At 42.1% G+C, this 13,870-nt stretch overlaps 1 protein-coding gene across 1 annotated transcript; it reads left to right on the forward strand.

Annotated features, from left to right (window-relative positions):
* Positions 1-431: 431 nt before the first annotated feature.
* On the forward strand, positions 432-12,063 carry STON1 (stonin 1). Its single transcript, XM_009951429.2, has 3 exons — positions 432-2,370; positions 11,415-11,617; positions 11,989-12,063. The coding sequence occupies exons 1-3, from the start codon at positions 432-434 to the stop codon at positions 12,061-12,063; spliced, it is 2,217 nt and encodes a 738-aa protein (XP_009949731.2).
* Positions 12,064-13,870: the final 1,807 nt, after the last annotated feature.

Raw genomic sequence — 13,870 nt, forward strand, 5'->3', positions numbered from 1 at the left:
CACCTGGAGCAAATGCCTAGTATGCAAAATCTCTGTCCATATTCCAAGCTACAGAAGCTGTACAGTAGAAAGTGTTATGCAAGTGGTCCTGTATCACTATGGGGCTTTCTGCTTTCTCTGATCTAGAGGCTGCATACATCAGATGCTCTGAACAGCCCATAAAGCTTAGATTTCCCTTCGATCCCCAACCCGGAAAAGCAGCAGGGATTCTGGGCAGTTTATCTGCTTCTACACGGCTATCTCAGATTACAGGTGTAAAACACAAAGTACACTGGATTTGTGAACTCATGCAAATTTTGAGCTTTGTGTGGTTTGAATTTTATAAGGGTTGGGTTTTCTTTGTCTTCGAGAGAATTTATTTCTGTCTGTTGTTTCTTCGTAGGTGGTTTCCGGGTGATACGTGTACAAGGGCATCAAGTTTCTCCTACAAGATGTGTTCCACAAATCCAGCAAATTGGGTCACCTTCGATGATGAGCCGCTCTTCCAGTCACCTCAGAAATCGGTTGATAATCAGAGTAGTTGTAAAGCAAACGGCCTTAAACTCAATCTGTCTAGTGTGCATGAGTCTTCAAGTAGGTCATCTTCTACAGGCAGCACTCCACTCTCGTCTCCTGTAGTTGACTTCTACCTGAGTCCTGGCCCCCCCAGCAACTCTCCACTTACTACGCCTACCAGAGACTACCCAGGAAGTCCATGCATCCCAAAGCCTGGGATTCACATCCTGTATCCCATCCCTGAATGGCCATCAAACGTTAACCTTCTTCCATCACCTGGGATTTGCTCATCCCTAACCTCGCATAAGCCAAGCAGCCTTCCTTTGAACACCTCGCCTAATGATTATCCAGTTAAGACTTCAGTCTCCAAATCAACAGATGAAGGAAGCCCTAATGCGTCAGGAAGCTGTGAGGAATTAGGAGAGTTGTCGTCAGCACCGGGGTGCTTTCCGTACTTCCAGAGCGACTGTGCTTTTTCCAGTCCTTTTTGGAAGGAAGGATGCTTGGTTAGCACATCACCAGCTAATGTTAGCATGCACAGGAAGGACAAAGCATTTGATATCTGTCATCCTAAAGACAAAGAAACTTGCCAGGATCAGAAAAGCCTTAACCAGGGCTCCTTCAGCTACATCTGCGAGAGGCTTGAACACCTGCAAGCTGATAGCTGCGATGCCACGGGAAGCCCGCCTGCCTCCAGCGCTCACGCATGGCACAAGCTCTCCCCTGCCGTCCCACGCAGCCTCTTCAGGAGCCGGAAAGCGGATGGGTGGCCGTTCATGCTGAGGATTCCTGAAAAGAAGAACATGATGTCATCTCGGCAATGGGGCCCTATTTACCTTAGCGTCCTAGCTGGAGGTGTATTGCAGATGTATTATGAAAAGGGCCTGGAGAAACCTTTCAAGGAAATCCAGCTGCAGCCACACTGTAAGCTGTCTGAACCCAAATTAGAGAGCTATAACGTCTCAGGAAAAATCCATACCGTGAAGATCGAGTGTGTGTCTTACACAGAGAAAAGGAGGTATCATCCCAAAGTAGAAGTGATCCATGAGCCAGAGGTCGAGCAGATGTTAAAGCTGGGCACCACAGACTATAACGACTTCACCGATTTCCTCGTAACGGTGGAGGAAGAGCTTATGAAACTTCCTACTGTTTCTAGACAAAAGAGGAATTATGAAGAGCAAGAAATGACTCTGGAAATAGTGGATGACTTCTGGGGCAAAGTCACTAAGGCAGAAGGAAAACTCATAGAAAGTGCCGTCGTCACACACATTTACTGCTTGTGTTTTGTGAATGGAAGTGCTGACTGCTTTCTAACCCTGAATGACCTGGAGCTCCAGAAGAGGGATGCACTTTACTTCGAGAAGGAGGAGGAGAAGAAATGGATCGATATTCTTGATTGCCATTTCCATAACTGTGTCAAAGTGCAGGAATTTGAGCAATCACGAGTTATCAAATTTACGCCCCCAGATGCCTGTAGGCTGGAACTGATGCGATTCAGGACACAGTATAATGGGCAAGACCTTCCCTTTTCTGTGAAGGCTGCAGTAGTGGTTCAGGGGGCATATGTGGAACTTCAGGCTTTTATAAACATGTCTTCATCTGCTCCGATCCCAACGCGTTTATCCTCTGTGAAATACTGTGAAAACATTATGATACGCTTTCCCGTTCCCACGCAGTGGGTCAAAGCACTTTGGACCATGAACCTCCAAAGGCAGAAGTCCCTAAAAGCAAAAATGAATAGGAGAGCATGCCTTGGCGCTTTACATGAGGTTGAGTCTGATCCTGTAATACAAGTCTCGATTGGAACAGCAAAATACGAGAGTGCCTACAGGGCTGTTGTGTGGAAGATAGACAGGCTTCCAGATAAAAACTCAAGTAAATAGTTTGTGCTATAAAATGATGGGCTTGGGTGCATGTCTTCACTGGTTTTATGCTTGTGTACCTCCATCAGCTTCTGTAGTTTGGGTTTTTTATCTGTGCAGTGATATTGGTAGAGGCTGGAGTAACCTTTTAGGAAAAAGAGAATATAGCCTTAATTATTTTTTTTTAAAGGCCATTTTCCTAATTTATTCAATGGAGGCAGATGTATTATTGTCAGTAATTATAAACATACAGGATCATGGAAGTGGATCTCATAATTCTGAGTAAACCTCAAGTCTGAAGTAAGAAAGAGCAAAGGGTTTATGCTTCACATATATCAGCTGGGCAATGGTGGGATGGGAAGCAAACACTGGTATGTAAAATGATTTGCCCACCCAATATCACACAGTTAACAGAACAGGTACGTAACTAGAAGGTATGGTGGTCAAACTTGCTGTAGGAAGATGACTGTGCTTTTGCAAAGGCTAATATCTATTACCTCTTTTATGGATTTGTACATTGAGATTGTACATTTGTGGCAATAACCGCACTGACAAAAGTGCCTCCTGCTTTATTCCCATTTCTCTCTGGTGGTGGTACCTCACTTGAAAACTTGCAGCAATAAAACCAGCTAAGTTTATAGTCGTACACGTGGAAGTTGTTAATTTCCCACTAAGTAAAATAGTTAATTTACTTTAATTTAATGGAGAAATTATGACTTTTTGGAGAAGGAAAATATAAATATATGGTTTTAAAATTCCAGTTTTTAGTCATGTTACCAGATTAATAGCCCTATATAGTTTTTTCCTAAAGGCATAAAAATTATTGAGGAATACAGTATTCTGCTTCAAGTTCTGTAGAGTGAAGGCACTTGATACTTTGCTTGGATATGTATTATGTGTGTTTGAGGCTTTGGGAATCTGAGTAAGACAAGGGAACCTATTAAAGCATTTTGCCTAAAATATCTGTAAAATCTGTACTTTTAAGAACAGCCTAAGTATGGGGTTATTAACAAATGAGTTGGCCTAGTCTTGTAGTATTCTAACTGTCTGGACTACCTACCTCTTTAAAATGCCCAGAAAAGTTTTAATCTTCTCAAGTCCTGGTTTCAGGTATGCTAGTACTAAGCTGATGTATCCACTCCCAGGTTCTTACAGCTAGATGTGTGTGCAGGTGAGACTTAACATTCAAAACTATTAAAAAAAAAAAAAAAAAAAGAGTAAAGGCCAAAAACCTCCTGAGTATTCCCCCTCATTTTTAACTAATTGTAGGTTATATGTAATCTCACCCGTTGTGTTAGGTAATTGTGACTTTATTTTATTTTATTTTTTTTACAGTTTGATATTTGATATTTGAATTCTGATTGATATTTCAGTGACAGAAGTAACAGATCAACAGAAAAACTGGGGCAGGAGCAAATGAAAAGGGAAATATTACCCTGAGCCTGTATATGAACTAGATTGCTTTTGGTCTTAAAACAGCATTTGAAAGCAGCCTACATCAACTTGCTAATGTGGCAGTTGTGAGAGTGTGAATTATTGCATGGCTACTGACAGACAAGAGCCAATATTTTTACTAATGCTGCTGCATTAGTAAAAATACTGGTCCCTTTTGCGTGCAGACTGGGTCTTGCTTAGGTGATGAGGTCTCTCAAACCTCGAGCGTTTGTGCCTTTCAATTTCCATTGATGCACGCTGTGGGAGGAACAGCACAAATGCCACTGTGGTCAGATTCAGAAACGACGTTGTGTTTCTGAACCTGTTTTTCCCCTTCTTTTGCTTTGGAAGAAGCAGTGGTTGGCTTGGACCTGTGGCTAATGCCATATAGTTCCTCCCATCCCTTTTAGATGCTGCTTGTTACCTGGGTGTCTGCTCAGAGAGGATGCTGGTGGCTGCCAAGCAACGGGCACCTTGAGAGCAGAGGAGACGCAGCACCAGCAGACAGGCTAACACAAGGCAGGGGAGCCAAGCCAGAATTACTGGTGGGGGGAGAGAAATGACAGAAAGAGGGAAGATAAGAGGAAGCAGTAAAGGGGGGTTGGGGAGACTGGAAAATGGACGGGGAGGACAGAGGAGTTGTTGGAGAGATGTAGGAGAAATAGTAGGCAGAAGGAGATTCTTCAGGTCTTCAAAATCTGTAGATATAAGTGTCTTGCACTCCAGGCTTCAAGGATTTGCACAGTGCTGCTGTGACCTCTGTGTTTTCCCAAAGCTTACAGGACTGACTGTTTGGGTAGCTTTTAATATTCTTTGCTATTTAATGTAGGTTTACTTCTGCAAAATCAAGTCAGCAATTTAGTCAGGCAATTTTAAAGAAGATTATAAGTCTTCCAAAGTCTTTAATTCCCTGCAGTCCATTCACCTTAAGATTTGATGTGCACAATTAACTTCAGATTTATATTATTTGAAAGTAAGAACCATTTTTTGTGGCATTCTACAGCTTTACATTATTTTCTACCAGTAGCTTAAACTTTTGACATTTGAATAATTCCTCTGGCTGAGATCTGCAAAATCATTTGTATCCTTGAAATGTTTGAAAAAACATTTTGGTAGTAATACTGCCCAGTCAAATTTTAAATCTCTCTATCAAGTTTTCTGTATGCAGTTAAGAGTTTAAAAATAGAGTTGTCCCAAGGCGTGCCAAAAATCTGGAGGCAGTCAAGCTAATAGAAATATGTAAACTTTCATAATACGTTTACTGCAGAGAGAAAAATATGCCGAGGCTTTTGCTTTCAAAAAGCCTTTGTCCGAGACTTCTTAAAAAAAAAAAAAAAGGGAAGGGAAGGGAAAAGGAAAGGTTGCCTACAGTTATATTGTGACTCCATTTATAGACATCAAAATATGTTAGTATCCACTGGATTCTACTGAACTGCTTCCTTGGAAAAGTGCTGGCCAAGCAAAGTCAATGTGAGCTGCGAGATACCCCAGATTTTTTAAAGCTGCCTATGCTTATTCAAATCTATAAATGGAGAGTTTGGAGCCAGAGTGTTAGCATTATTAAAAAAAAAAATAAAATAAAAAAGCCATAGACATTGAAGGGTTGATCCCATGAAATTTCTACAACTTGAGTCTACATTTGTGAAATCGGGGCATTGTATAAGGAAATGTAGAAGATGTTATTATTTCAGCACAGTGCTGGGACCAATCTTTGCACTGGAGAAGCTGTATGCACCTGTGTTGCCCAGGGAGCTGAGGAGAGACAACACTTCAAAACACTGTGTTTTAATCTCTTGCTGTGTAAATTTGTACCCTGTGGTGCTTCCTGCTAGGACACCTCCATCGTTGGGCCATTGTGTAGAGCAAGAATTCTTCAGCTGATTATTTCTCCTTTTCTTCTGCATCATGAGCCACACTGAGGAAGCAGTGATTAAGCAACACAGACAAATGGAGCCAGGGGAGCTTGTGGCATCTGGCAGCCCTGCTATTGCCTTTTAGTGTCTGAGCATGAACTCCAGTGTGGGAAATTATGTGGTTCCCAGCAACCTGCTGCCACTTTTCTTATTTTCTAATCTGCCTAGGTGGAAACTCCAAGCTATGACTTTGTCAGGTGGGCTCCATCCCTGCCCAGCCACCTCCTTCTGGCACCAGTGCCATTGCAAACTGCTCCTTGGTGGTGGTGCCTTCCTACTCCCCTGTTTCCTATGCATTTCTCCCAGGAGGTTGGATAAATGCAGCCATTTAGACATAGCTGCAGGAGTTGTTAACTTCTAACAATCCCAGTGTAAACCTGTTCTTAGTAATTGTTCATATTTTCATGATCAAAATAAGTCTTTTAGAACTGCAACTATTTTGGCAAAAATAGAGTTAATACTTAACTAAAATAACCAGCACATTTTTTTGGCCTAAATTGGTTGGCTTCATAGGCCTTTCTCAGATCAAGGTTGCTTGAATGCTACTCATACAGGTGAATAAGAAATAAATAGTGTGAGTAGATGCTGCAAAGTTAGATTATTAATTGTTTGTGAAGTCCTATATGAATGCTACATGACAATTTGAACCTAGTTTCATAGTTTTACTATCTTTTGTTTGTTTGGTTGGTTTGGCTTTCTTGTTCAGAGGAAGCGAGCAAGAATTTGGAACATTTTTAGAAATAAGAGCCAGATTTTCAGATGAGGACTTAGGTCTCTCAATTCACCTAAGTCTTAACAAGTTGCCTAGACACCTAAACCGCAGGGTTACTGTCTCCTAAGCTAGTAAAAGCTCAGTTATCTCCTGAAATTATCTGGTTGCCTTTTATGAGTGATTGATTTCATCAGTCCAGGTGGTCATGTCTCCATGATGTCTGATGGGTCACATTTTGGATTGCTGGTGTCATCTTAGCTTGGTGTACAGACTTAACACTGTGCCTGCTCCAGCCCACTTGTTTTTCCACACCGCTACCTTTTCTCTGTTTCGGGCCAACACCTTGCTTTTTCAGCATTACAGTTTCTTTTGCGAAAGGATCTTGTACATGCAGTCTCTCTCTTCTTCTAGCTCCAGTGTAATACAAAACCTGGGAAGCAATAGTTTCATGGAGCAGACATGACAAGGACTGGCCAGTTTTAGGTGAAAACTAAGGCAATGCTCACAGTCTGCCAAAGTGTTGGTCCGTTCCTTTGTTGTCTGACAGCCAATGGGAAGAAGTTCCTCCATGCTCCTAGTGCAGCCCAGTGGTGGGCAGAAGAACTTCTTTGCAAGTGAAGTGGTGAGTACCTCCTGACATGATGTTGTTAGAGGAGATGGATGGGCTGGGCAAAACCCTGTGTTTTGGCAAGTAGGCAAAAAGGTCCAGTGGAGGCTGCTCCAGAGGACATAGGGCAGTAGCCTTAGCCACATCCCAAAACTATCATCTCTGCCTTTGCAGGTGACCACCTAGGGGAAAGGAAGGACCCCAGAACTCATCGGATCCTAACATCAAGACCATCTCATGGATGTGGCTTAGCTGGAATGTAAGCCCAGAGATTTTTTTAAGGGCTATATGGTACTGAATCACAACTGTGCCATGTCTAACAGAGCAGCCTTTAGCAGCAGACCAAAAGGAACATCCCATTTATGGCTGGGCTGAAGTGGACATCTATCATCCAATATTCACCATCAGATACCTGCCCAGAAAAATTCCAAGCAGTGGTTATTTCTGGATTCGCTTTCTCAGAAGACAAAATAATTTTCCAGGCAATTCTCATTGCTACTTGTTTCTCTATAGGTCTCCCTCCCACAACAGCAAAATGCTGAATTTCATCTCCAAAAGCCCTTAGATCTACACTGTTTTCCTTCTGCCACAAATGGAATCCAAATAAGATGCTACTGCTCTTCAACAAAACCCTTTCTCCTCAGATACTTGGTCAACCATAGCCCCGGAGGCAGAGCACGCTGCTTTCCTGGCAAAAGCTTGACGTGCCATCTTAGTGTTGCAATCCCTGCTGTTTTCTCCAGGACACTTCACTTGTGGCTGACGTTGTGCAACCTGCGCATCCCAACCCAGCAAACAGCACAAAGACCAAGTCAACTAAGTATGTTGCCAGACTTCATCCTGGCACCACCACAGGAGTCCTGGGAGCCAAGAGCACAGCTCAGGTGGGTTGAGGTGTCATAGATAGGATAACCTCTGACAGTCTGGCTCCGGAATGAGGTACTTCTTATGGCCTCCTTTGCCACTGGTGCGGCTGTCACTGCAGCTGTTGGTGGGATGATGGCAGATTCAAGGATGGAGAGGACCACCTCAACAGGGACTCGTTCCACTATGTCTGGGCAGTCTGGAAGAGGGACTGTGGACCAAGAGATTGTTAGTGCAGGAGAAATGGGCTTGGACACAGCAAGAGATGACTAATAGCAATCGTGGACTAGGCCCACATCACAGAGGTATACTGATCTGCCTGTCGTCTGTACATGAGTGATGAAGTGCCATCTCTTCCCCATGCTTGTTTAGTCCTCCTCTAACTTCCTTCTCAAGGGGTTGGCAGGTGGCTGTAACACTTGTTTCTGACTTTGTTCCCTCCTCTATTTCAGTAATAAAGTCCCTAATGTTATAGTTTTACCTGACTCTGTGTATTATTGTCCTGAAACTTTAACCACATGCTGTGTGCCCCTGGCATTACGCTCATTTATGGGCTTGCAAAGTGGGTATCTTTGTGCTTTAGTGCCTTGAAGGACCCTGTCCTGTAGTGTGCTCAGAGATCTGAGTAATGTCTCGCACATGCTAGGAGCACAGATTTAATACAAATTGCAGTCAGTACCTCCTACTCCACCCCCATACCAGCCTTGCTGTATAGCTGCGTGAGTGGCTCTGAGCCCAATGCATGCGCAAGTGAACTAAGTGGAGGTGACAGTGCTGCTGCTCTTGGTCATGGGCCATGGTTTGGGTGGTGGTTGTCATTTTTTTAAGCGTGTGTGGGTTGTAAAGCATTGTGCCTTGACTGGTGTGGCAGGTGGGTTGCAAAGTCTGCAAGGAGGGGTGAAGTTTTTCTGTCCGATCTCTCCAGCCTGTCCTGCTCGGTTTCCTTTCCCTCCCTCTGTGCTGGCTTTGGTGATGGCCATTGCTAGGCACCTGCTTCTCCCCACTCACCTCAAAGGTGCTGTTGTACTGGCCATATTTAGGGGGCCTTCATTCGCAAAACTCAGGACCTACAAGTTTTTTGTTGCAGTGATCCCTAGCTGTCCCTTTTATGGATCTGCCCTTGCATTTATGAGTGCAAGTTGTATTGCCTCTTCCTACAATTTCTGTAACCAGTTCCGTACGAGTATGTATTAGAGCCATGCTTTGGTAGAAGGAATCAGCTAGTCCCATGTGGGGAGCAGTTGTTGGCTCTCCATTGTGACACATGTTTCTTTAAAGACGCCTGGGAGACATCATGGTCAGTGTTTGATATTCTTCCATGGTGCAGGATTCTAGCTGGTGTGTATATAGCGTTATTTTCTGAAATCCATTTCAGGTTTTGTCTGAACATTACAAGTAATTACGTAAAGAGGCAGCATTTAGGGCAAGGATCGAATGTGATGTACTGTTGGCAGCAAGCCTTCGGGGGATGCTTGTAAATCAGCCAGTGACGTGCCCCTTGTCCAATGTGGTGGCTGTAAATGCTATTTCTCTGTGCATGCCTTTGGGGTCAACTGAACAGAGAGAGGAACATTTGCAGTTGCTTTTTAAGCTACTGATTATTGTTGTTGTTATTAAACATGGAAGAAAGAAGGGGGGAGAAAAAGAGTTGGAGACCTCCTCATCTGAAGTTTAGGGGCTGATAATCCAAAGGACACTTCTGTTCCTTTCTCCCCTTCCCTCACCTTTTCTTCCAGGCAGCCAAGTTTTAACTGTGTTGTTGAGTGTAATAGCTAGGAAGAGGGAGGGAATTATTAGTTCTACTAATTATATAATTAGTCAAAAGGAAAACAAAATGTTAAATATTTTAGTGAGTATGATTAAGACAAGCATGAATTTCATGCTCTTTAAGCCTTGGTTTTTGGGGACCAGTTGACTTTATTCTGGACTTGTAATGAAATCTGGAAGATGGTTTGTTGAATTAGACTTTGTTCTGATGAAGGCAGAAACAAGTGACAGACCTCTGCCCATCAAACTGCTCAAACAGAAATTATCTTCTAAAATCAGAACTGGCTTGGACAGGCTGTGAGGCAGGTTGCAGGGAAAACCTGCAGCACAGACCAGAGGATGCACTCAGCTCAAAGCTCCCAGGAGCAACAGAGATGGGGGGTTTTTTATTTATTTTTGCTTTATGAAATGCCCATCAGCCTGTGGATGTGGAGTGTTACAGCAATTTTTCCCACAGGATAGATAAAGCTCAGTGTATGTTAATTCCATCTTCAGTATTTCCTTCATTCTGATATGAAATGGATTCCTGCCACCAGAGAAAGCCAGTGCATAAAGAATAGGACATTTTTGCCTAAACTTTGAGATGCCATTCAGTGCAATGTGTCAAAACCAAATATACGCTACCAGGCTTGCCTTTGACAAAATACAGCCAGTCCTGTCTGCTTTTTTTTCCTGCCTGCAGCCAAATAGTAGTTAGTTGTGTATGCTGATGCTTAAAGTCCTGGAGAGGAGAAACACAGAATTACTACTTTTTGCCCTGAAGAATTTGGAGAGGCAGCTGTGATATAAAGGATTCTTTTTGTTATGTTATGTTAGAATATAATATAATATTGTATGCTTTCATGCACATATTGAGCCTGCTGACCTCAGTTTCTTTGGAAAGTAGGCTTTTCACCCTGATGTTCCTGTGTGCCAGGAGGAGAAATGCTTTCCCTTACCATTGCCACATATAAGAAATGCTAAAGCAAGAGATCTCTAGGATCTAAGTCTCGATAAAAGTAGTTTAGAATATGCTGCACTACATGGGCAGTCCTTCATGACTCTGCTTTATAACATGACAGTTACTTCAGTAATACTTTTCTTTGGAAGAAATGGGGTATGTTCTTTTCCCATAACAACCCAAGATGGAAAGGGAGTCCAGGTAGCCCTCATCCTGGCAACTGGGATATATCTTGTTTGAGCAGCACTCTGAGCTGCACCTTTATCTTCCTGCCATAGACATACTGTAATAAATAATGTTGCACAAGATAGCTGTAGTACTTGAAATAAACACTCCAGTAAATTTCCTACAGCAGAGAGGTCTGGAAAGGGTGGTTGTTGGACACAGGGCAGCATCTCGGCCTTGGCTAAGCTGGGGCCTTCCAGTTTTTATTTTTCTACGAGAGTAAGAAACGTATTTTTAAGGGAAAACTGACGTTCTTCCCTATTAGTTGAATTTAGCAACCAGTCCCTAAGTTTGTAATACTCTTCTCTCAATCAGAAGCTGGAAGGATCTGGTAAATCTTGTGTAAATTAATTTGTAAAACTGCAACAATTGTGAAAAGTGTGCTGAAGCAGACAAAAAATGAGTAAGGGGCCACCTTATGCCCAAGTAGCAAAAGATTATAGATAGAATAATCTTGTATCATAACAACAGCTCTGCATTAATAAAAGATAGAGCTGTGCTCTCTTGCTAGCAGATTAACCTTGCACTGTAAACAAAGAAAAGATAATTAACTGATGGTGTGTTTGTTTTGTGTTTGTTCTTTTTCTTTTCCAAGGTTCAGATCATCCACACAGCCTGTCTTACAAACTGGAACTTGGATCAGACCAGGAAATACCATCTGACTGGTATCCATTTGCTACTGTCCAGTTCATCGTTCATGACACCTGTGCCTCAGGAACAGAAGTCAAGTCATTTGGCATAGAGAGTGATATGCAGCCCCAGAAACATGTGGTTCAGAAAGCTTTTTACAATTGCCAGGTATTTTCAGGGCTATGTTTTCACTGTTTTCCTCCTCTTCTTCCTCCCCACTCCCCCATATACTATTTGCAAAGTGAGTGTGCTTTGTATTCTAAACATATCTTGCATGTACTTATGATAATGACTGAGCAAAAGAATCATTAAAAAATAATTCCTTGTCTGATCAAAGATGACGCTGAAAAACAGAACTGCAAATGCAGTGTTGTTTTTCCTCAGCTGAGCTATTTTTGGGAGTACTGGTTTTGAAATCTGTTGGGTCTGGAAATGTTTTGATTCTGTGTCAAAGCTTTTATTTGTGCCGTTGCTGCAGTTCACACTTTATGTGCCCCACTATTTGCTAATTCTACTTGGGTTTTTTTGTTTAACTGCAGGTTGAAATTGAAAAGAAGTGGATTAGACTTGATGGAGAAGATCCAGATAAGGCTGGCAATTGCCTAATGCAGTAAAAGAGGACAGGAGGCACCGTCATAGGATATTAGTAGGAATCAATTTACATAGGAAATTCTATTGTTAGAAGAAACGCAGTGACCTAGTTTAGGATGAACATGGTCATTGAATTTTTCTTTTTTTTTTTTTTAGTTCTTTTGGGTTTGAGTCTGCAAATCAGCACTCGTTTGACTGGCCTGCGTTCAAGTAAACTTCCTGTCATGGGAATACTGGTATGAGTAAGGTCTTCTTGTAAAGAGTTGCAGGATGTGAGCACTTAATTGACTGATTGTAATATATTATTTTCCTGTTGTGTATCTATGACTTGGGAATGATCTCATACTCCATACTGAAACCTAATGGTACGACTCAAAGAGTTCATGTCACTTGGACATATGATATTCAGCAATAAAACCAGCCAGAGTGCTTATGTGCAGACCAGCATCTGTGTAAGGTCCAGCAGGACCAATTACATTTTTTAGTGGTGTTTGAAAACTGAAATCCCCCATGTTTCTGCTCCCCTCAATATATGTGAACAGAACAAGTTATAGTATTACTCTTGACAAGAGCCTCAATTAATGAGTTGGAAACTGGGTGATTTCCTTGTTAAAATCGGAAAAGTTCCTCCGCAATAATATTCTTCATTTTTCTGTGGCTGCAAGTGATTCTTCCCCAGCACTTTATAAGTTTGCTCAAAGTAATCTCCAGGGCAAAAAAACATATGGCAAATGTGACTGAAATTTCTGTGCCAGCATTAGACAAATCTTTTTCACTCCTGCAGCAAGTGAGACAAGGGGCGGATTCTCAGCAAGTGTAAATCAGTCCACAGGCCCATTTCATTTGATGAAGCTTTGAGAATTTACACCAGAGGAGGGTTTTCCCCACGAAGTGAAGAAATGGCTGGTTGCTGCCATTTGCTCTGGGTCTCCTTTAGAATGCAAGTTCCAGATGTTGGTTTGGAAACTGCAGGAGCTGTTGCTTTGAGTAACTTTCAAGACAGTTTTTCCATGCATGGGAAGGGAGATGTTTTCATGCTACTGGCTCTAAAGGCATTTTCTGTGGGGAAACAATGGAGGAATGGACTATCACAAGGGAAGTGAAGCTGTGACGCTTCAGCAGGCAACTTGAGTTACTAATCCCGTATCAATGTGTTAACTGTGTTTTCAGCAAACTATCGGCATTTAGGGAAAGGTTTTGATGCTTCCCCTCAGCCGTTATCCCCTTTGTCAATTTCTGCAGGCTGTAATTCCAGGACTGAAAAAACCTGATAAATTAAAAAAATGGTCCTGATACTTTTTTTTTTTTCCCCTGTAGTTTTACTAAAATTATCCTTCAAACTGAAATTAGTGGAGAACAAAAGTATAGTAATGCACTAAGCCTCACTTTATATTTTGTCACAGCTTGTAACTGTTTATGTGAACACTGTGTAAAAATACAGATAAATGTTATTCCCTGAAAGTAGAAATATGTGTGATATGCACTAAGAAAATTACCAGTCTGAGGAAGCAGAAGGCCATAATATGAACCTAATTCATCACAATAAACTTTCCCCCCCATTTAGAAGCTGAGAATGAAATGGGTAATATATTCTATAGTAAGTCCTGAGGGCAGGTTTTTTATGGGTATTGCATTGCCAAAGCCCCAAATAGACTATTATGGTCTTTTGGCTTCTCTATATATCCCTTTTTATTAGCAGATTATATTATTATAAATCTAAGCAAGCATTTGAGTGTGGTAGTGATCCAAATATGCCTCAGCTGTTGCATCCTCCATTCATGTTTTGACTTGAGAAGCCATTAGCACCTTCAAGTCATGTTTGGTTTGTTT

The sequence above is a fragment of the Leptosomus discolor genome, chromosome 2, assembly GCF_034619465.1.
Source record: "Leptosomus discolor isolate bLepDis1 chromosome 2, bLepDis1.hap2, whole genome shotgun sequence".
Taxonomy (NCBI): Eukaryota; Metazoa; Chordata; class Aves; order Leptosomiformes; family Leptosomidae; genus Leptosomus; species Leptosomus discolor.

Bases quoted from the DNA above. Each gene is read 5' to 3' on its own strand.
- STON1 (XM_009951429.2), top strand. From the start codon at position 432: ATGTGTTCCACAAATCCAGCAAATTGGGTCACCTTCGATGATGAGCCG. The intron at 2,371-11,414 runs GTAAATAGTTTG...TTCTTTTCCAAG, and splicing joins GCTTCCAGATAAAAACTCAA to GTTCAGATCATCCACACAGC. The intron at 11,618-11,988 runs GTATTTTCAGGG...GTTTAACTGCAG, and splicing joins AAGCTTTTTACAATTGCCAG to GTTGAAATTGAAAAGAAGTG.